Below are 22,573 nucleotides of genomic sequence, written 5' to 3'. Positions count from 1 at the left end.
TGAAGAATTTACTTTTGACATTTTATGTATTTTCCCGGGTTAAAAATCAACATATTTGATATGGTTCTATGATCAGCACAAGGTCTTGCCTAACCTAAAGATTTAGAGTAGATTAGTAGTAGCTGGATCCAGCACATGTGCTTTGCATACTCTATAGACACAGATAAGTTTGCAGCAAAGTATTGGCAAGGCCATTAGTAGAGTCCAGGTGCAGTAGTGGTGCAAACGTCTTAACATGGACTAAAATGAGTTCTATACCCTGTGGTTGAGGTGTTTAACCCTTGTGCTATCTTAGATGACCCCACCCTTACATTGACGTGTTATTCCTACCATGACAAAGGTGGATAAAGGTGGAAGATTTCATGTAATCCATGGACACCAGTGAAGATCACAAATCATTCAAGAAAAAAGATTCAACACAATGTCTAGTGGGTCTAGATGACCCAACTCCCAACGTTAAAGTGCTTAGGAGAGCACAAGGGTTATAGAGTAAATAAAGACTTTCCTAGGTTTGACTCCATCCATGCCACTACAAAAACTTTGGCCCTATTCCGGCAGAAGAACAGCTCCCTGCAGGATACTGCCACCGCCGTGTTTCACAGTAGTGAGGGTATGTTGAAATTGACACCCACAGGTATGTTGTGTACCCCACATGCTTTTGAAAAACTCTTAGGAGTAGCGACTTTCTTTAAAAAAATATTCTCTTTGCTTATTCAATCAGTTTAGATAGATGACAAAGTCTTTGTATCTTCATACAGGTAGCTTCATCAGTCTGAATGATGGAGCTACCTGGATGAGTGGCAAAACATTTCCAATAGAGATGACAGTAAAGATCCACTCTGATGAAACTTGTCTTTTTGGTGTTATTAAAATGCTCTTAGGACGGAGGAGATATATTCTAATGAACTACTGCCACTCTGCAGAAGCTATGTCCTAGAGAATAACACGTTTTTAGATTTTGGCTAAAAATGGCAAAATTATAATTAAAATACCACTTTGAAAATAGACCAAAAGATTATGAGAGCCGGACTTTTAAATCATATTCCATGACTCAACTTCAAGACAACGTCACCCAGATGAACGAGAATCCTATCCTCAAATCTTTGTAAGTTTGTTGTTGTAAATGTTTTTTTCTTTGTTTGATTTCACAGAGTTCTGAGACAGGTTCAAAACTTTTTTGGTATTTCGTTCAATTCTGCTAATAATGCACTTGTAGCCTGTTGCTTTGAGTTGGCTTTATGGTACTTGATGCTCACCAATGTTTTTCAAATGCCACAAACAATGCTTCACTTTGTCTTTGACTTGTCACATAAACGTCTAATAAAATATTTTACAGTTGTAGTTGTAATGTGACAAGATGTGCGAAAAGGATTCCCAGACCACCGTGGAGGGAAACAAATTTAATTTTCAGGTCACTCTGGGAAGGAAAACCAAAGAAGAAGAAAAACACTAAAACGTGTCCATTAAATCCAGTTTATTACAAAAAGAGCACATATAAAAGAATAATATACAAGCCATGAAATCCAAATAAAAAAGACAAAACTGAAAAGTTTGGATTTAGCAATGCAACGTTTGAGATCATTATCCTCAAAATTAGTAGTAATTATAATAAATAAAGTACAAAATTCCACTGAATGTAAATCTAACATTTACCAATTACACACTCACCCATTTCTCCACCATCACACTCATCACTAATAATGCTCTATTGCTTTAATAATAATGATAAATAGTTCTATTTTCAGATAAAATATCCTATGTGGAAAAACATTGCGCAGTCACAGCAGAACAGCAGGTTTTCGTAGACATGGATGTCGGCAGCCCTTTCACTGGCAATTTCTTTTTTGGCATATTTTCTCTTCAGTTTTGTTTTTCAGATTGAAGCAGCAAAGAAAAAAATGTTGTTGTTTTTTTTAGATATATATAATGTTTATATATATTCTTACCTTAAACCATTACAGTGGAACCTGAGAGATCATGCATTCTTAGAAAAAGTTGTGCTTTGTAATTGGTGCTTTCTTTTGGAGGAAATAAAGGAAATTCAAAAGAATGACAGACGTTAAAAATGTAAGAAAAACATTAAATAGAAGGGGAAAAAAAGAAAAACGCCTGACGTTTTTTGCAGAGCCCACGATGCAACATGCCTCTTCGCTTTGAGAACTATTTCCACAGTAAGTGACGCTTTACTAACAAGCCAGCAGCTTTTTTAAATAATGTTTTTTAAGAATGGCTTCGACTTGACAGGTGTTGTCTTCTCCTTCAGATCTCATTCTTTTTAACAGTTATGCTACACATAAGGCAATGTGGCTTCACGGACTGATTGCTGTTAATGGCTTCAACAACATGGAAATACTGTATATCCTAACACCTAAAGCGAGGCACTTGGTATGCTTCCACTTAGTTTTGAACTGAAGAGAAACACCAGAAAGAATCAAATTAAAGATTTAAAAAGATAAGGAATGTGATTCATTAAGACCTGCAACAGCATAAAGAAAGCTACTGTTTTTTTAACCAATGAAACAATTGGTTCTGGGACAAAAATATGTTCAAAAATACATTAATGTTTGTTGAGCTCAATAAAAGAGAATTTTTGATGTTGTCACTCAAATTAATCAGATTTATGTTGTTGTTGATACTCAGCTCAAATGTTTTAATTAGAAATGTTTTTTCAAACATATGAAATTTTACCTTTCAACTCAACAAGGTGTTGAACTGAGCCACTGGTTTAAGTCCTCTGATGTTGACTTTTTGCCATCTTATAGGTGTCCAATTTAAAGTAATTTATTGACTGCAAAATGTTCCATGTAAAGTGCGAGTTAATTTATTAGCTGAAAATTGGGCCACTTAGCTTAAGAATTCTCATCAAAGAACGGTCAAACTATTTTATGGAATTATACATGGAACAAAGGATTTTCGTTTTCCTTTTTTTTTTCCCTTTCCTCATTTTTCGGACAATCCTGCTTTTCTGCAAGAAAGTTTGCGTTGTGTCCCGATCAGATCCTTGTGCAACATTACTTCTTTTAGCTCTGCACTAACCACGATGTTTGCAAACTCCTGCTCCAACATCCACCACTCAAGCTTTCTAGATCCTTAAAGTTTTTTTGACTTTTATTACAATCTTGCTAATTTCAAAAGTTCTTGAATAATAGAACTGTTCACCGGCAAACTTAATAATTTTTTTATTTTGCAATTCTAGAAGAAGTGAGAGTGTATTAGTAATGAAAAGCAGATCACTTTCTTGTTTTATTTTGAAACTTGTTTTTTTTTCTTTCTAAAGATGATGTTTCTCTTTCTCTGTTTCTCATCTTACTATAAACTCATGAGTCCTTACTTTGATTCAGGAATTGTCTGATTTTGAGTGGTGAGATGTGTAAACAGTTTTAATTTTGCACAGCTAGCAAATATTTTTAAACTGGGTAATATTTCCCTATATTTTGTTTCTTATTTGGCCTAGGAAAAGCTAGATATTTAAGCCTCAACGAAAAGTAAAATATGCAAATATTTGTGGATCCGCTTTAAACTGTCAGTAAGATCAGGGAACCAACTATTTTTTAACTATTTTTACATTTCTAAAATAAATTCTATACTCATAATTCATTAAAATGTTTTGTGGAAAGAAAAAGGCCAGCAGTGGTGGTAAGAATAAAAATAAGATGATAATGTAAACAACTTTACAGAACATTGATACATTTAACATAATCATTTTTTAAACAAAAGCCCTTCCAAGGCTATGTATTGTAATATTGCATTGCTGTAATAAAGTCATTGTTTTATGTGAAAGTAATTTTTTAACTAGTGTTCTACTCATAGTATTAGTGAAATCAACCTAAAAATCCATTGTATGAAAGTCACATTTTTCAAAATTTATCTGTAGGGTTAATCAAAAACATTTTAAATAGCAAATGCATTATTGTATGTGAATTAAGAGATTAAGTTGTGTAATATTTACAGTGTGCCTGTAAAGCTGTTTACATGACCAACATATTTTTCACATATTTATTCTTGCAACCACAGCTGCCAGTTTTTTTCTGTGAAACCAACAAAAAAAATGTTTACAGTGTACTTTCATGATCACTACCTTTTTCTTTTTTATTTATTTCTTTTTTTTTTGCCAGTGAGAGGGTTCCCATATTTAAACAAGTGAGTGCAAATTCATTCAAATAAAATCAAATCACAAATTAAAAACCACTTCACTTCATTGCAGTTTGTCCACTACATCACAGCATGGGGGACAGGAGAAATTGCATTGAATGGAATGTAACAAACATCCACAGCACCACGTGAGAGACAGTGAGCGAGCTCAACAGCTCAGTCTTTGACAGTAAACATCGCACAGCCGGCGTGTGGAGATCAAACAGCAGGGCAATATATATATATATATATATATATATATATATATATATTTACCCCATTTAAAAAAAACTGCATGCAAAGCATTCCTGTTGGAAACGATGCAAAGATGAGGTAATCGTTTTTTATAGTGTGTTGTTTTTAGTGTTATTTCTAAATAAATAGATTATGACTCAGTCACCCTCAAAACAGAAAAAAATAATAGAAAGTTAAATACATACCCACAATATCTACAGTTAGTATTAAATTATGATTGTTAAATACTTAAGGCATCTCAACTGACCCACACTCTGTGTAAACTATGAAAACTTTATCACGGGTGACTCCACTACAGGAGGAGGCAGCCTCAACACCAGCAGTGCACAAGACGGAAATTTTAAAGGCCCAAAACACCACACATCTTTATGGGAATCTGTCACCAAGCCAATACGCTCAATGATCTAAATATTTATATTTATAGTTCTGACAGAACTAGAAGTCTGAAAAAGTGTGGCCCCACTAAATGGAATTTACTCCGCCCAACTCCACATTGTCTCAAAAATTGGTAATTGGAGGGGACAGTTTTTTGTTGGATCCACCTGCATGTATGCCCAAAATGTCACAAATAGAAAACAAAATAAACAACCACAAGGCTCTTGATGCCCTAAGTTTATTTTAGTGTAAAGGGGGGATTTTTTTTTTATATTGGAGTCAACGAGGAATGACTTCCTTCTAAAACCAGCCTCAAGTGATCATTTTAGTAACTGCAGCACAAGGTATTTCTTTGTTTGTGATTATTAATTTCCAATATCTTTAAACAGAGATAGAAAAGTGGGGATTCAACTCTTGGTTTGTATTTAGCTGATTTGAGAAACGTTTTCAGCTGCGTGGTCATTACCAAATGGCAAATTTTTCTATCAACTTTTCCTTCGTCACAAATGTCAAATCTGGCCACAGATATAAAACAAATGTTTTTAAAAAAATCTTGAAGTGCGAGTGTCTGCAACCTACATTATCCTTACAAATACTTCAAGATACACCTACCACCTGCACGGTAATTGTACGTTCCTTTTTCATAACGTCCCTTAAAGTGGCTGTGTACAGGTTTCAAGGGAACTGCACGATAAGCCTGCACTTCCTTTAAGACGCTTCTGTTCACAACCCTCCATGTGCCAGGAAAAAAATTCGTAGGGTTTCATGTGACTGAGGCTTAACCCTAAGTTTGTTGAAAACAACTGTCAGGCTTCTTTTTAACTTTTTTTTTCTCCTTTGCAGTCTCAAAGAGGATTTCAGAAAATGGTAAACTTAATTTCTACACCCCACATAGAAACCAGTGATCATTGTAGCAGATTTACCAATTAAACTATACCTATTTGTGTTTTCCAATGCTATGCTGCACTGTGAGCGTTATGGTGTGCCTGAGCCTTTCTTGTTTAGCCATCATAGTTTTTGGGACTGAAAAACTTTCTAAGTGTTCTTGAACGCACAATTAGAGTAAAAAAAAAAAAATTAAAAAAAAGAACCTCAACACAAAGGCAGCGAAAGCCTCTATTCAACAGTCTCAATGTTTCTCTGCTGTCCAAGTGCACTACAAGGGGGAGGCTGCCTCAGTCGCATCACGTTCTACATGTTCTAGCAATACAGCATAGCAACCAGCATAGCAACCACAAGGGAGGTCCGTCACATAAATACACAAGATCAATATGCAAAAGCTCTTCTCCCAGCTCAAACACTGCATGGATCTCTACCGAAACATGAACGGATGTGAACGCAGTACCAAAAACAGGACTTTTTGTTGCTTTAACTGTTGTCAGATGTGCTTGCTCTTTACGCAATTCGGTAAACATCAGCAGGATCCCATCGCTACCACCAAAGGGGACAGGAACACGTGCTGTGTGTCAGGGAAGCAACTGCTGACTGACCGTTTTTTTTTAAAACTGTGTATTAATTATTGTCAAAGCTCTAACAATAAGCCATGCACAGGCTTTTCTGTACCATTCTAAAAAACATGAAACCTTGCAGTTTTAGCCCACAAGCCCAGCAAAAAGATACAGATGCACAAGGGGAAATAATTTTCTCCATTGCACCTGCAGTACATAAAAGCTTCCATTAAAAAAAAGCCTTTTTTTTTTTTTTTTTTGGCTTAGTGTTGTAAAAGCACTCAAGTGGTCATGCTATATGCTAACAACCTTTAAGGGGTCATGGTCAACTTCAGCAAACATCCACTTTTACTAGGCTTTTAGTCAAACACTGCACACACACACACACACAAAACCCGTGAGCAGGTAAGCTACACTTCAACAAAATGCATTTTGGTAAAAATGTTTATAAAAAGAAAGTCCAATTCAACTCACTCACACTATTCCGCGGCAGTGAAGGAGACCTACACACAACCTCACATGACATCCAACTGAAGTTAAAGGTACAACTGTATTGCAAAAATGTCAAAAGCTGCATGATGGGATCAAAACACTCAGCTCGCCGGTGCTTGGCCCCCAAAAATGCGCACCAGGTGTCACTTATTGGTTGCTGCTACTCTACTACAACCACAAATGATCTTTAGGTAAACATAGCATCAAAGCTTTAGTGTGTGTTTTAGTGGCATTCTGGCTGGCTGAACAAGAGAAATATATATTATTTATTAATATATCACTAGAAAGAGACAGCAAAGAGTGAAAAACGCTGCGTGTGGCAACGCTTCTTTCAATCTTAGGAAATTGTGTCATGGCTTTGAGGACATGCTACACAGCCCGTGGCTACCAACAGTACAACACCACAACAGCGACAAAACCCTATTAACAACCACCAAGCTACAAGTGAACCCTGTGTACAGTAGCGTGTGTCTTTTTCTCCCAAATGAATGTGCTTCTATTTAAAGAGAGCCCTTTGCAGCCTCTCTCAGTCCTGGTTTGGCTCAGTAAAGCATGAATCAGAGGGGTTGTTATGTCACATGAAGTCTTTAGACATTTGGCAAAGCACCCCACACAATAGAAGGGGGATGAGGAGGGAGTGGAAGAAGCAAAGGAACCAAACTAGTGATCAACAAGGAGCTCAATCCCATCAGCTGTCGGGGTTCAGCTGTGTTTCGATGTCAACTCGACAGATTGGACACTTCCTGCTGGTGGCCAACCACTGGTCCACGCAGCCCTGGTGGAAGAGGTGCATGCAGGGAAGTCTCCTGCAGAAACAAGAGACAGATGAACATGGCGTCAGCAAGGATTCTCATGGGCGTGCATGAAACTCCCATAGCTGACAAATGTGCGCATATTCTGATAGTAGGAGAGAGTTAAATTTGGCATGTTTTATGAGACTTCTGTTGAGTCACTTGTCCCATATGCTTGTGCAGGTCCTGCATGCTGTAAACTGACCCTCTTTCTTTATACTGAGGTGTACTTGGACCCTTAGGTGTGCTACGTACACACTGTACATATATATATATATATATATAATGTGCGATCAACTAGAACTGGCATTTTTGAACGCGCTTTTAGCATTTGGTGTTCCCATGCTGTTGATACCCGATACTAGTGCATGTCCTCACAGTTGGAAGAGGCTGTGAAATATCAAAGCAGTGCAAATCTCGTAATCCAGCTCCAGGTTTTATCTTTCACAGCTCTAACTCCAATATGTGAAAGACTTGGTGTCATATAATTCCATCTGGGTACAAACCGAAATTATTAATTCATGATCAATGTTCAAATAGGTGGCACTTTCCGTGAAATCACTACCAAATCTTAGTCTCTGATTGGTCACAGTTCAACTGGTTTAACTTTCAAAGATCATTCAAAGGCAGCATGTTTTGAACAAAGCCAAAAATGGCCCTAAAAAACTTGCATAGTTATGCATGAAGGTGAGAATTTTGAAAACAGAAGCCCAAAACACGCATTTATGCACGTTTATATGGACTTTTCCTGATAAGTGGCCGCTTGAAATTACGCTTCTGAGCCAGGTGTGAACGTAGCATAAAACCCCCTGTCCAACTTGGTTTATAACAAACATGAAGTCATTGTAGAAAGAAAAATGCTTCCAGTCATTTAGCAGCAGTTTTAAAAAATGTCTCCATCTTTGCAAAAACATATTCTACCAACATGTCTCAAGGAAGAAAAAAATTAAGGTTAAATCAAGCATTAATGCCATTGCAGTTTTCTTATTTTAATGTATGACATATAAAGTCTAGTTTCAAAACATTCAAGTGAAAAGGTTTCATTATGTTACCAAATTTAAGATATTTATTACCTTGAACTTCAAACTTTTATGGGTCAGATTGTGCAAAATATTTTCTTAAAGATTTTTTACTCCAAAGGATGAGAGAGAATCTTGATGTATTCTTGGAAATATCAGATTGGACATGTTTCCATAAAAGTATTTTTTTTAATCTGACAAATTTAAAGTTTATTCTAAACTAATGTTTTAGGCTGAATTTGGGTAGAAAACTTTAAAAAAAACAGAGAATATAACACTTAAACATTATTGACGCACTTCGATTGTTCACTTTTTTTCTCTCCAGCTATGGCTTTTATGCTTTTCTGACTTACACTTTTTTTACATGAATTTGAAAAATTAACCCACACAAATGTTAATTTCTTTGATGACATTTTTTTTATTAATATTTTAAAAAAAACATTGAGATGTGTTTTTGTGGCTTTCATCAACTGGTTTAAAAAACATCTTGCTTCCAAAAATACATAATTTTCTGTCCACTCTTTGATGTAGTGGGCTTTTCAGGGTTAAAAGTCAATTCTAGTGCTAAACTGCCTTTTCTTTTTGCACCGTAATTTATAGATTCAAGCTAAATCCCTCACCTGACATCCTCTCCATCCTCCAGCATGGACAAACAGATTGTACACTTTTCATCCACATCTGTTTCCTCCTCTGCTTCCCCAGTCTTCAGCTGCAGAGGCTTTCTCTATCAGATCACACGTAAAGAGTTAAAAAAATGGACTGCTTTTTTGTTAGTGTGACCTTGTTTGCTGTCACACCTTCTTATACTTGTGAGGAAATGTGAATCTCTCGATTGTTGTCTGCACAGCTCCTCTGCTGACACTCCCAAGTCGGTCCTCCAGCTGCAAAAGCTCCTGCAAAAAGAGGAGTGGTGTTTAATATGAAGGGGCACTCAACACACAGCAGCTGAGGTGACAATGCTTTCTTTTTCGAGGTCAGAAAAGCCCCTCAAAGCTTTCATCTTAAGCAAGAAGCAAACTGGTCAAAAGCTTGGAGACAGCAGCTAAATTTACCCAGAGCAGAATGGCACCGTGTCACATGAGAATAAAGTATTTCAAACAAATTTAGAAACAGATTCACCTCGTAACTTTCCCGCACAGCAGTGGCATGTCTCGAGGGATTCAGACTTTGAAAAGCCAACAGATGCAGCTGTGGGTATGGGTAGTTTCTGATTTCATGCACAACCTAGTTAAACAAAAGGATTCTGTTACTTCATTTTCACTTTGGAGAAAAATCACATTCAGGTCACATAACATTTGATTTGTTTTAACAAATTACAGCGTTCATGGGTTGCAGGAGGTAAAACCAGCATACCAGTTGAGCAGAGGCAGAGTTCCTGGGGAAGTGGTGCATTCGGGGGGAGACTAAATAATGCTGATAGTGCTGAGGAAGCTGCTGAAACTGGTACTGGTGAGGGAGCCCGGCATCTACGCTGAGATCCCTGAAGGAGGACAGGTGTGTGACAAAAGATGTATTATGACTCATGCCAGACAGTGTGACAAATGGTCCGGTGCAGAGATAGACAGTTGGGATAACTTCTCCACTCTGCAGGACTCATTAGTGTCAGACAGACTCACCAGTCGGTGCCTTCTGCCAAGTACCGTGGCTGTTGAGATATTGGTTGGGGAATATGGAGTGGAGGGGGGTATTCATAGCCTGATCGTAGTCTGTGGTGGTTCTGAGGAATACGATCCTGTGTTCTTCTGAAATCGGATGATGTTGGGTTTTATTTTTCCTGCTTGTGCATCTCTATTTGTGTTGACTGTAGATGAGTGACTACCTGGAATGCGGGAGGATCCTGCGGTGCTGCGCCTCTAGGAGCTGCTGCTGGATGAGGTATTGCTGGTGCAAGGCCTGAGGTAGGAATGAGGGCCATGAAGGCCACATCCTGAAACTGAGGGGGTGCGGATAGGGCAGTGTGGTGGTGTGTGGGGGACAGGTTGGCGGCCAGGCCTGTCTGTGGGGGCTGGCTGGCAGTTCCCAGAGAAAACTTAGCTGTGATGGGTGCCTGTGGAGCGCCCAGGTGAAAGTGTCGGCAGGAGGTTGCATGACTGTGCTGATGCCTGCTGAAGTGCACGCCTACGGAAAATCAAGGGAAGAGATCAGATCAGCCTAGTCAATGGAAAACACCAAAACAAACACCATAGTAGTAGACGTGACATGAAAACACAAGACGTGACAGACAACAGAGATGGGAACTTGGACTTGTGGCTCACACAAGTCTTAAATGCCAGGACTTGAGGTTTAACCTTTAGCTCTTGTGAAATTTTATTTGATTTGATTTTAACCATCTTGTGTTAATAAAACCTAATTTTAAACAAAAACCCTGAGGCTTGACTAAAAAACTTGTAAAAAGTAACAAGCCCCCGCCTTTTATTTTCAAATTTGAACCAAACCTGGAGGCATCGCTGCTGCAGTTTTCTCAAATGACCACTAGAGGCTGGTGTCAAAAGGGAGCAACTTTCCATCGATTCCTATGGCTTTATTTTGAAAATAAACATATGTACAAAAAGAATTGTTTCAATTTCTAGTGCTGTATTTTCTATTCATGACCACTGTGGGGTTGTGTTGTTTTTTAACACCTTGTTAAAGGTATGTTGCTCCGTACCATTTAATCCAGAACTCTGGATTTAGCATCACCTTGAACGGGAAAATACACCAAATAGTTTTGTATGTATTTGGAAAAAGACTTTTCATTACAAGTGTACGACTTTGAGGATCAGTCTGATGGTTTGTGCACTGATACTGTGTGTGAAGCCGTATGCATGCGTTTAAACTATAAACGGAGTCTGGTTTAATTTTTACCTTAAGCTCAGTTAGCACAAAGTGTATGACCTATTTTAAATTTGCAGCCAAATAAGGAAAATAGAGTAGAAGAGAGAATATCAAGCACATAAATGCAGCACCCCTAAATGGGCTATCAAGATTGAAGAGATACAGGGATTATCATTGCATCTTTCAGAGAATAAATTCAACTTTAATTGGTCTAATTATGTGATCTAAAACATTGGTTTCAAAAATGGAAGGATGAAAGTCGTGTTTGCTGGATAAATTCCGTGATTAGTCAAAGATTAGTCAATTAAAGCATGGTTTGTTTAAATAACAATCAGAGTGTAGAATCAACTTGATTTCCTCCAGGGACTTTTATTTGCCACTGCATTAAAACGATGTGTGAAAAATTGATGCCGCACGCCGCACTCCCCGCCTACTTTTGACCCGCCATCACTGGCTAAGCGGCTGCTACATGCCCCTCACTCTCCCCCGTAACCTGTGCCACCCCGAAAAATAACACTTTTTTTAAAAAATGGCAGCGTATCTGTAGGTTCTACGTGTAGCAACCGTTTTATGTTTTGGTTTTCCTGGGCTTGACAAACAGGTCGAGGCCATTTTACAAGAGCCTGCAAAAGTAAATTATTTGATTTTCTTGGCAACAGGATGTTTTTACTAACCACGCCCACAGTCCTAATACGTTAATGTGGTATATCATTTTGTTCAGCTTGTATAACATTGTCACAATATTCCAGTAAAATTTGCAAGCTCGCCACGAAAACGCCGTTCAAAATCTATAACTTCTAAAAGCAAACTTTTTTCCAAAGTAGCTTCCCAATGGTCCATGAGGAGTTAAGAGGTGATAGATCTAAATCCCTAGGAGGAGTTTAAATTTGTAGCTGGTTCTAAAGTTGTTTTTTTTTTTTTTTATTCAAATTGGCCTCTTCCCGAGGTCACAGGTCAACAAAACTTTAGTTGTGGTTGTACACTTAACCTGGGTGTGTAAAAATTTCATGGCAATCATTCAAAGAAAAATTTTCTTTTCCCATAGTGTGGGAAAATAGTCAAATTTTGCGCTTTGGTTAAAAATAAATAAATAAATAAACGCCAAGCGGGAGGTTCTGTAGCTATCCTATAATACTTAAAAAAAATTCCTCTGTATACCCCAGACATTTCACTTTTTTGCCATTTTTCCCCCGCTGTGATGACATTTATTTTTCGGAGTGGACGTTCACCATGCCGCAATTTAATTTTTGTTGGTGGCAAATTTTGGCGAGTTTTTGAGAATGTGGTGGGGCGAAATGTTCGCAGTAAGGAAGAAGAATGGCAAAACAATGTGGTCCAGGACCGCTGTAAAACAGAATGATTAATGAGAGTAAAACAGACTAAACTAAACAAATCTAAATTTAGCAGAATTCAGTTTAGACGTATCTTTCAGCGCTAAAATAAATCAATCCTAATTAAGCTGAGACAACCAGTAGTTGCTCTTCTTGAAATTAAAATTACCGGTATGTGTATTTTACCACAAACCAAGTGGAACGTCAGAATCCATTTCTGGTATTTCCGTCACACTGATGTTACCATCAGCTCTTATGGGCTAAGCTAAACAAATGTGAATTTTTTCTTCCAAAAATATTCAACGGCTACTTTTAATTCTATCAACAGGAATCCGTGGTTTTGCTTCTTAGCAGCTCAGTTAGAGATATGAGAAGCCGGTGAAGCCAAAAAGCCATGAGCAAAAGCTGAAAGATTCAGCAGAAACAGCAGATTGGTTGATCGAGTGCCAACATGCTTTGTTTGAAACCTGATAAAAAAGGATCTTAGTGTGAGGCTCATATATCAAATGATTGGCCTCTGTGCCCTTCAGGAGTTCCAACAGCTGACATGAATAATTAACATATACTGCAGAGCTGCAGTATATGTTAATTATGACATCACTGAATGTACAAAAACAGTAGGCTGGTGCTGGATAGTCTCCCATCCAAACATAGCTCACTCCACCTCAGCCCTGCTTTGCTGCACAGGCAGCAGCCCCTCCTCCACAAAGTGGCTGCAGCACGCCATGTGAGTGACGGCGCAAGGGCCACACCCACTTGCAACTGCAGCACTCTGGCATGAACCCCTCCTCAAGCTCCTTTTGTTTCACACATATCACACCTCCCCTTTTCGCTTTACTCCCATCCTCTGCTGCGGCATTCGTTCATCATCTTTTGCTGTGCTCACAGGCGGAGGCTGCTCCATGCAGCTAAAAAGAAAAGCTGGTGTAAAGGCCGTCGCATAGCCCACACTTCAACACTTTTTCCTGATATCTCCCCCCCCCAATTTGCCTCGGATTGATAGACGCGGTCATTTGACTGCAGCAGCTGCACGCGAACGTGTGCATCACCATGTTATTTATAAATCCGTCGTTGAAAAGAAGATAGACACAGGTCATTCCTTTCTGAACATAAATTACCTTAAATCTGCCTCACAATTTAAGTTTTAAACTGTTTTACACAGCATTTAAATTAGCATGTTTTTTTTTAAATCAAATTCTGCAAAAAGACTGTGGTTCGAAAATGTACTCTCTTTGGTTTCCTCGTGGTTGGCCTATTAGTCTGGGTACATTCACACTGTTCCTGAACCACACCAGGGTTCATTTCCAAAAGAAACAGCACCTTTTCTCTTGTTTAATCTATATCAGAGTTTCAATGGGCCTTCACACTCCGACAACTTAACACCGGAGCTTAAGCTACAGTGTTGACACTCTTTCACCGTAACTCTTCAACTGTTTACGCAATTAACGCAATTCCAGCAGATTCTGAAGCAGACAAAAGTAGCCTTGCGCTGATACGCAACAGTAGTGAAGCGCTTTTGCGTAAAAGTTTGAAGAAGTAAGTTAAAGACCATGTGTTTTTTAGGCGTCACATGTGACATTTCCTGTTTTAAAGGGTTAAAGGAATAAAACTTTGATGGAGACCAAACATGCTAATGTGTAAAAGCCTTCACAATATCTTCGGTTATAGCTAAAGTTTCCAAAAACAACACATTAACATTTTGTAGCCAAAATACGTGACCATTTGTTCTTTAAATGTTGGGTTTAAAATGGCTACTTGGTTGAAAGCTTTGTTTAAAAATGTACTTAAATTAAATCACTGAATACTTGTTTACTGGACAATGCAGACATTGCATTAATGTTATATATATATATATATATATATATATATATATATATTATAATATATAACAATACATGTTCTGATTTTTAAACTGGATGGTTTAGTCTTCAGGAAGTCGGCTTTATCTAGAAAGCACATGAGTTCACCTGCACTCAACAGGTCCACCCACCTTAAAACAAAGGTCTTGGTTCTTTTGTAAATGAACCCTGATGTGACAAGTAGGATTCATTTAGATTTTGACAGACAATCCAGCTAAAACAACAGCAAAAGCAAGACAATCCTTAAGTAAAAACAGCCGTGTCAATTATGAATAAAGTCATGTGTGGCACACATCTAAAGAAATACTTAATAAAATAAACTTCAGAAAAGGTCTGGCACAGTCAATAGAGCCACTGATTAAATACAGATCTGACAGGTTTTAATATATGACAGTTAAATAACATTAAATTAAAATCTGTCAACTTTCTAAATTATTTGTTTGTCTTTCCAGGAATTTTAAATTAAACTGAAGAAGGCTGGGAGTTTTATTGCCATAATAATAAATTATTACATTGAAATTCAACAGAAAAGCAGCTTTTTGCCTGAAAAAAAAGTAAGAAATGTTTGGAAATAAATTGATTAACCTTTTTTAGACCCAGACCTCTTTATATGTATTAGCTAGGATTAGCAAGAGCAACCAGGTTTTTAATTTCTTGTTTTTCTGTTTGGTTTCACTCAATACTGGCCCCAGTATATAAGCAGACGTTGTAATGGTTTGATTTATTCAGACAGTTTGGTCCATTCCCTCCAGGACAGTGTGAATGGAGACCACATAAAGATGTATTTTAATCTACGTTCTTGTCTATTTGAAAGGAACCCCTGAGAAGATGCTACTGTAAAGAGCCCTAAAAGCGCAATAAGATATATGCTGTTTGTTCCACCAAAACAAATTCTGAAGAGCAACTGACAGTTTTACACTTAAGAAAGGCTCTCAGCCAATCCCTGCTCTAAGCCAACTAAATAAATTTAAATACTAACATGGGTTCCATTTAAAAATCCACAAAAAACAACATCATAGTTTGGGTAAAATGTGATGTCAGAGTACCAAAAATAAAGTAACCAAGTATGGCAGTAAAAATGTTTCATTGTTAAGGTCATTTCAAAAAATTTTTTTTGTAAAAAGATCGAATAAACTTGAGCTCAAACTTGAATGGTGTCGAACGTGCAGTTTTGTTGATGGTCAGGTTAGACAAAGGACTCACTTGTTGAGAGTTTTGATTAAAACCGGTGCTCTGATCAGAAGCCATCAGCTGGAAACAGGTAGAGTTGTTCTCTGGCTCTGAGATAAAGCTGAGACCTGCTTCAGAAAAGGGGACTGTAAATCTCAGGATGAGGGAGAAGCTGGGTTTTCCATTCCAGGAACAGTTTCCATAGCAACCAAATTTGAACTTAACATGCTGAGTGGCTGGTGTTCTTCAACAAACTGAGCAGTTCTCACCGACTCCTCCTCTTCTACCTAATGTATCTTTGTAATAATGAAAGGGATAGTATAACTTTTTAATCATCCAGCAATATATAAAAATTCTAAAAGTATTTCTATAAATTATAACATATATAGTGTTTTTATAGCTTATAGCAATAACAGTTCAAGTATTGAAACTCTTCAAATGAAAGAACAAACTCTAACTTCTTTATTACAGCTAGAAAGGATAGCATTTCAAAATGTAAAGTCTCACTGAATCATCTTATAAACTATTGCAAAAAGTGTTTCCAGGGGTCTTTTAATTATTATGCAGTTTTGAGACAAGATAAAAACAACTGTCATTTTCAAGGACATGTTGTCTGCAGAGCAGCAGGAGTTCATTAGAACTTTGCCACCGAGTTGTGGGTGGGCCAGAAGGATCTCAGCCCCCTTCCCCTCCCTGTTGCTGAGAGCTCTCCGTTTACACACCGTCCTGCTAGCTTACACCCCCAACCTAGCATTATGCAACAACAATGGCAAGCAGTATTGAAGCAATCCAGCATTACATTTATGTATCAGATGCCAGAGTGGAGCGGAGCAGGAAGCTTGTAGCCCGCCCAGCCTATTTTCTACGTAACAAATAGGATCTTATTCAAACATCGTTGTTCCATCTGCCACTGATTACCAACCCCCCCCCCCCAAAAAAAAAACTCTAAAATATAATATTAAGATTAATATTCTTTGTATTTGTCTTCCAGAAAAATACCACAAGAACATGTTAAAAAAAACAAGCAAAAATTTCCTCCATCTTTAAAGTCTACAAACCATCACATTATGTTTCAACGTGTTCTATTTGTTGCTGTTATGCAGAGAAATATGTTCAAATCTGGATTAGATAGATCAAGCTGGACTTTTCAGCTCATCTTTGTGTCAAGAAATTAAGGGAAAAGAAGTGAAGCCTAAATTGCGCACAGCCTTGTTGTTCCCATTGATTTTTCTTTTTGGCACCGGCACCAATCTGTGTGCTGGGATTAAAATAGAGCTGGTGGTCTTGCTGTTGTGAGTCAGAGCTGTAACGCTAGATCTGTGATTGTCCCCCCCCTATAATATGCTCGTCTCTGACTGAGCATAACAAAGTTATTTTTCCCCAAAGGTCTTTTGAGATTTGTACGCTAATAAAACCCAATGTCTTAGAAACACATTGAAGTGTAATCATTTTTCTTAAAAGTAACTAAAAAAAAAAATCATTGAAAACATGGTTTGTTAAATTACTTCCATCAAACTGAGTGTTTACTTTACATTTAGAGCTGTTCTAAACTTCCTGAAAAGTTAATTAGCATTTTGTTAAAGACATAATTCCAGCACATACCTTCAAGAAATCCACATTAACATGTGTAATATGATAAATATCTGAGGATTTTTTCCCCCCACTTATACCAACTTCTGTGTTAACACCAATGAGCACCAATGAGTGGACGTGAGCGAGGCAGCGTTTCCATTTAAAGTGAATGGATTTAGACGGCATTTGATCAGCAAATATCAATGTGTTGCTTATTGATTGATCTTTTTTTTTTTTAAAGTAATGCTGTGGGTGCTCCTGCTCCAAAAATAAGCCGAGCGGCAGCTTGAGGAGACTGTCAAAGACAGCTGAAAAATGAGAGCACATAGAAAGTGAGGGGACTGTCTCAGTGACAGCACGGTGTGGGGGTGGGGGGCAGAGGAGGAAGAGGGAGGGAACACATGGAAATCAGCAAAAAGCACACTGAAGGTTAGGAAGAGAACTAGTCTTTATTGGAAAAATATTAGTGTGTTTGGCACTGTGTGATAAACGTAATAATAGGAGTAATATAGCCTACATAGTACCATGCAAATAAAAAAGGCCCGACCATGCTCTTCTTAGAGGGTTAACAGAACAGAAGCAGCATCCAATGAGTAGATGTAGATGCTTACAGCACATTTCAGTAGAGCAGGGACATCTCTAAAGAAAGATTACATTGGAATCTGCTGTTCAATGTGGAAAAAACAAAAAGCAGAAAAAAATGACCATGCATTAGGTTCTAATACAAAGAACATAAGGTAGAAAAATCACAACCAAAAGAATAAAAGACATTTTGATTCTAAAGAAAAAAGGATTTCTACAGCAGTGCAGGATATAAACATTCCTGTAAAGTGAATAGCATTCTGGAAATAAGTTCTCAAAAGAGGGGAGGAACTGCAACTTTTCTTAGGGAATCAATTCAGTGCAGGAACACAACTTTAACCAGCTGTTTGGACGCCACATTAACAGGTGTGGCGGACCATCAAAAATCATTCAAGTTGTTGGTTTTAAGCATCGACTGTATAGAAGAATTGGACTGAGTGGCCCCTCCCCCCGCGTTCCAAACTGGACCAACCCACTGGCTCCAAGAAACCAAAATCACAGACTTCTATTGAGAAATAAACTGTTATTATATAATTATACCACCTTATTTATTTTATAATTATTTTGCTTCTCTATTATTCTATTTTTCTTTATGATTACAATCCTGCTACTGTAACGCACAATTTCCCAAATTCTGATATTTATTAGAATAACCATTCTTTCTCTGCTACCTTTTTTTAATATGCTCTAACTAAATCGATTTTTTTTCATCATATTTTTGCTTTATTGCAAGAAATTCCCCAATCAGATGCCTCAACATTATGTGGTCTCCCGTCAAATATTCCAAATGTTTGACAGGTAGCGGTTGTGTCCAAATTCCTTCCCAACTCACTACATAGTGCACTATATAGTATGTTGGCCAAATTTTAGGGCTATCTGAATCTACAATTCTAAAAATGCCCAAGAAATTTCTCAGAAGTCTCTGCGAAAAACCAGTGTGCATCAATGATCACCAGACTGGCAAATATAGACTGCAATGCATTGAATTTGAACAATTTTTAAATGTGGGAGAATGTGTTTTACTTTAAAAAAAAACTCATCATACAGTGAAATCATAAATAGTCTTCATAAAATGTTTGTATTTATGGGGTTTTTACTTCGGGAAGTAAAGGAAGATATATTTCCAGTTTTAAAAAACAAAAGTGAGCGTAGTGACCAAATAGCTTTTAAAATCCTGGACACTAGATAGCCCCGCACTGTAGGGCAAGGTTGATAAAAATCTATCTGAATCAATCCAAGCTTAATAAATCAATAATCAATTAATAAAAGTAGAGACCAATCTTTTATGCCTTTCTTTTTCTGGCGACCTGATGCAAAACAGCAGCAAAATCCAAAGTCCCCTAACTTGATGCTAACGTATAATGGAATTTCCCATAGGACGGCTAATGCTAATGCTTGTTCGACCTAAACATACAGCCGTTTTAATAGGTGACGTCACACTCACTCACTCAGTCCAGTTCTCTACTGCAATCAATGGCTTTAAGCGAGTCGTTAAAAATAGTGATGGGAAGACACTCCATTTACTGCAAATTCTGGCAAAATGCACCCATATTTTATATAATCTAATTATATATTATATAATGTAAGCAAAGGATCAAAATGTATCCACTTTACAGAAATTTACAGCAGAATGTCGTCTTTTCACACCAAATGGGAGAATCACAATGACAGCCTGCAGTACTTAGAAAAAATTATAATGCTACTACGGGTTATTTACTAAAGAGCAACGTGACAGTTTAAAAAATAAGGACAAACTGTTTTCTACAGAAAGTGTTATTCTTTAGTCTGTTACACAGAAGGATACGGCATGAGTGGGAACTCGGTTTTAATGCCAATGTCGTCTTCAGATGGAAAGAGGAAATGAGGTAGAAGGGGTTCACAATACAGCTAGATGCAGAGAACAGGCAGAGGCTACGGCAGACAGCAGCAGATGATCGTTAGCTACACAATGGAGGGGGACAAAGGTCTGAGAAATGCGGAATGTGGAGCCAGCCTCGATACTATGGAACAGGAAAAAAGAACACAAATAAAAGCACAATGAAATCATTGGTGCTACTGCATGAAGTTTCTCACAATGCTCTTGTCATGTCACTACTATTATTATTACATAATCAACACAGATGGCCTGCTGCAGTTTGTGTCCAATTTTTATATTTGTTTGAATTTTAGAGCAGCTGCCTGCAGCTGCAGCATTTCCAATTATTCCGCTAAAACCTCAAACGTCACACAAAGAATAAACGACTGCGTGCTAACAAAGACGAAAAAAGAGCCGCTCCTCGCGTTCATTTTTCCCCTAGACGTTCAAATATAGTCATTTTACATCCATTTATATTAGGATAATTAGTTAAGTCGAAATTCTGTAAAGAATTGGCGTTAAATGACCGCGAATGCAACACGGCGTAAATAAAAACGGGACGAAAGAAAACAAATAGCTGAGGTTCCTTGTAATAAAAGCGAGGTACAAAATGTCCATTGTTTTTGTCTAAATGGATCGTTTTCCATTAAATATATTCGTGACGGTGTTTAAACGGTTAATTTGACTCGGCTAGCAAGACAGCTAATGTGAATGTTGCGTTTGGGTTCAGGCAGCTCTGTTTACATCATGTCGATTTTTTTTAAAGGAAGAAACGGCGAGCTGGAGATGATGAAGGCGCTTGAATCGGGTCGTCATACCTCTATTTCTAACTGAGCTGAAGTCGGGGAGAACCAGATATCCAACATGGACTAACACCATCCTGGATCCTTCTTTGTTGTGAGTCCAGCCAGCGAGACAGATGGTCCATGGAAATGATCCGCTCCAGTTGCCCGCACATTCAAACGGACAGGCTGCTCTGCCGCACACAGGGGCCGGGCAGCCAATCACTGGACCCGGCAAACCGCGACCCCTTCGGCTTTGACAGCCGGATCCTCCAATGGCGTCAGCGCCGAGGTGGGAGGCTTTTATTTTGGAAATCCCGCTTAGTTTTTATGTTTTTCTGTCATAAAGAATCGTGCACCTTATGTTTTAGGAAATTAAGAAAGCTAAAACATAAAAACTGTTTTGTAACAAATTAAGCCACATACGGGCAAGTTATGCATGGACTAATCTAAAATGTAGACATTTGTTTTAATGCTTATTTTGCATTTTTAAACGTCTGCAAAAACAAAAAGCTTATAACCCCCCCCAAAAAAACAAAAAAACCCATCTGAGAATGATTAGAAGATTTTCTGCAAAGAATCTAACTTGTCATTTTTGTCTTCATTAAATTATTAAACCTGAAATAAAAGCCAGACTTTTGTGCTAAAACTCAGAATTTACAGATTTAAAGCAAATTTCTAGAAACTGGGCTAAATATTCCCCTGAAAAAAGGAAGAACATCTGCATGAGTCTTGAAAATTTGTGTTGTTCAAATGTTGTCCACTATTATCACTATCCCTTGATTTCTTTTTTGTTTGAACCAGTGAATCCGTTGTCAACAGCATTTCTCAGCAAAAAAACAAGACTAAAATTGTGGTTCAAGTACAAATAACACATCTCATGGTATTTTTATTTACTGTTTCTGTGAAGTATTGCTGAGAAATGACCAAATAATGTCCATGCCTGAAGTATTTTCCCTGAAGGATAAGAGAACAGATGGACATGGGGAAGCTTAGGGGGTTACTAAACCCTGTGTCCCATATGTTCTTCTCTTCCAATTCCCACCACAAAATACTCCAAACCAGCTTTGAGAAACGCTGGGAACTTTATCCTTGCTTTCATTTCATGTTAAGTAAAAGTCCTATTTTTATTTAGAAATTACATGTAAACATTTTAACATTGTTGAACAATGATAAAATGACAAACTTTGGTTTTGAGATCTCAAAAACGATATATTTGTACAAATCTTGAATAGAAAACACAGGGGATTCCATATGTGTTAACATTTAAGTACAATCTGGACCCAGAAGCTATGGTAAAGCAGCCTGAAGAGACATCTGCAAGAGAGAAAAAGGCCATTCAATGAAGCCAACAATCCCTCTGTAAAAGAAATTAGCATACAGCTGATGTTCAGAGTTAAAAAGACCCAGCCTGGGGCCTTTGGCTGAAGGGAGGCAGGAGGGAGGAGTGGCACAGGCTGCATTGCTCCACTGTCATTGTTTCAGTGCTAACTCCATATGTCCCTCTAGCGGCAGCTGACAGTGTGACCTCTGACCCGACATGCTACTGCAGAGATGCATTGTTCACAGCACCTGTCTGGAAACAGAAACGGGGGGGGGGGGGGGGGGGGGGGTCACTTTTTACAAGAAATTTTAACATTTGTTTAAAAAAATTGAAGAAGAAATATAGACATCCTTCAAGCAGATGTAAAATGACATTTCAGCATTTGTTTCACAGAAAACCCCAAAATGGTGTTCAAATTAGAGTCACGTATGTGTGTAAAGGATGTCTTTTTTTCAGCTTCAAAGAGGTAATTTACTTTGAGGAAGTAATCCCACTTGAGGAGTCTGATGCATTCACATTGTAAACCTAACGTTTTAATAAAACCTGGTGCGTTTTTGGGCATTCCACTCGTTAAACTGCAGTTCTTTAAGAGGCACTTTTGTTTTTGCCTTATAGTCCGTCAGTGAGGCTGCAGATAAACAGGATGGTTTCCCTTTTGTCCAAATGGTACATTTCAAAACATTTGTAAAAATTGGCAGGTTACAAGCAGCTTTCCTAGCTAATCTGGCTCCTAAAAGACCCACTCTATACAAAGTCGTTTTTATCATGTTCAT

The 22,573-nt window shown here is 37.9% G+C and overlaps 1 protein-coding gene and 1 long non-coding RNA gene across 2 annotated transcripts; one reads left to right on the top strand and one right to left on the bottom strand.

Moving 5' to 3' along the window:
• Positions 1-1,459: 1,459 nt before the first annotated feature.
• On the bottom strand, positions 1,460-22,042 carry LOC101169794 (E3 ubiquitin-protein ligase RNF165). Its single transcript, XM_011481568.3, is given in 9 exon segments — positions 1,460-7,507; positions 9,132-9,235; positions 9,309-9,404; positions 9,631-9,735; positions 9,865-9,991; positions 10,128-10,253; positions 10,331-10,431; positions 10,433-10,629; positions 20,513-22,042. Coding segments are annotated over 9 exon segments (1,035 nt in total). The 5' UTR covers positions 20,574-22,042; the 3' UTR covers positions 1,460-7,389.
• On the top strand, positions 20,113-21,011 carry LOC111948347. Its single transcript, XR_002874314.1, has 2 exons — positions 20,113-20,297; positions 20,461-21,011. It is a non-coding gene; the product is annotated as an uncharacterized LOC111948347 (long non-coding RNA).
• Positions 22,043-22,573: the final 531 nt, after the last annotated feature.

This window comes from Oryzias latipes, chromosome 12 (assembly GCF_002234675.1).
Source record: "Oryzias latipes chromosome 12, ASM223467v1".
In the NCBI taxonomy this organism is placed as follows: Eukaryota; Metazoa; Chordata; class Actinopteri; order Beloniformes; family Adrianichthyidae; genus Oryzias; species Oryzias latipes.
The sequence above is the reverse complement of the archived record's forward strand: the minus strand, read 5'-3'. Positions and strand labels throughout refer to the sequence as shown.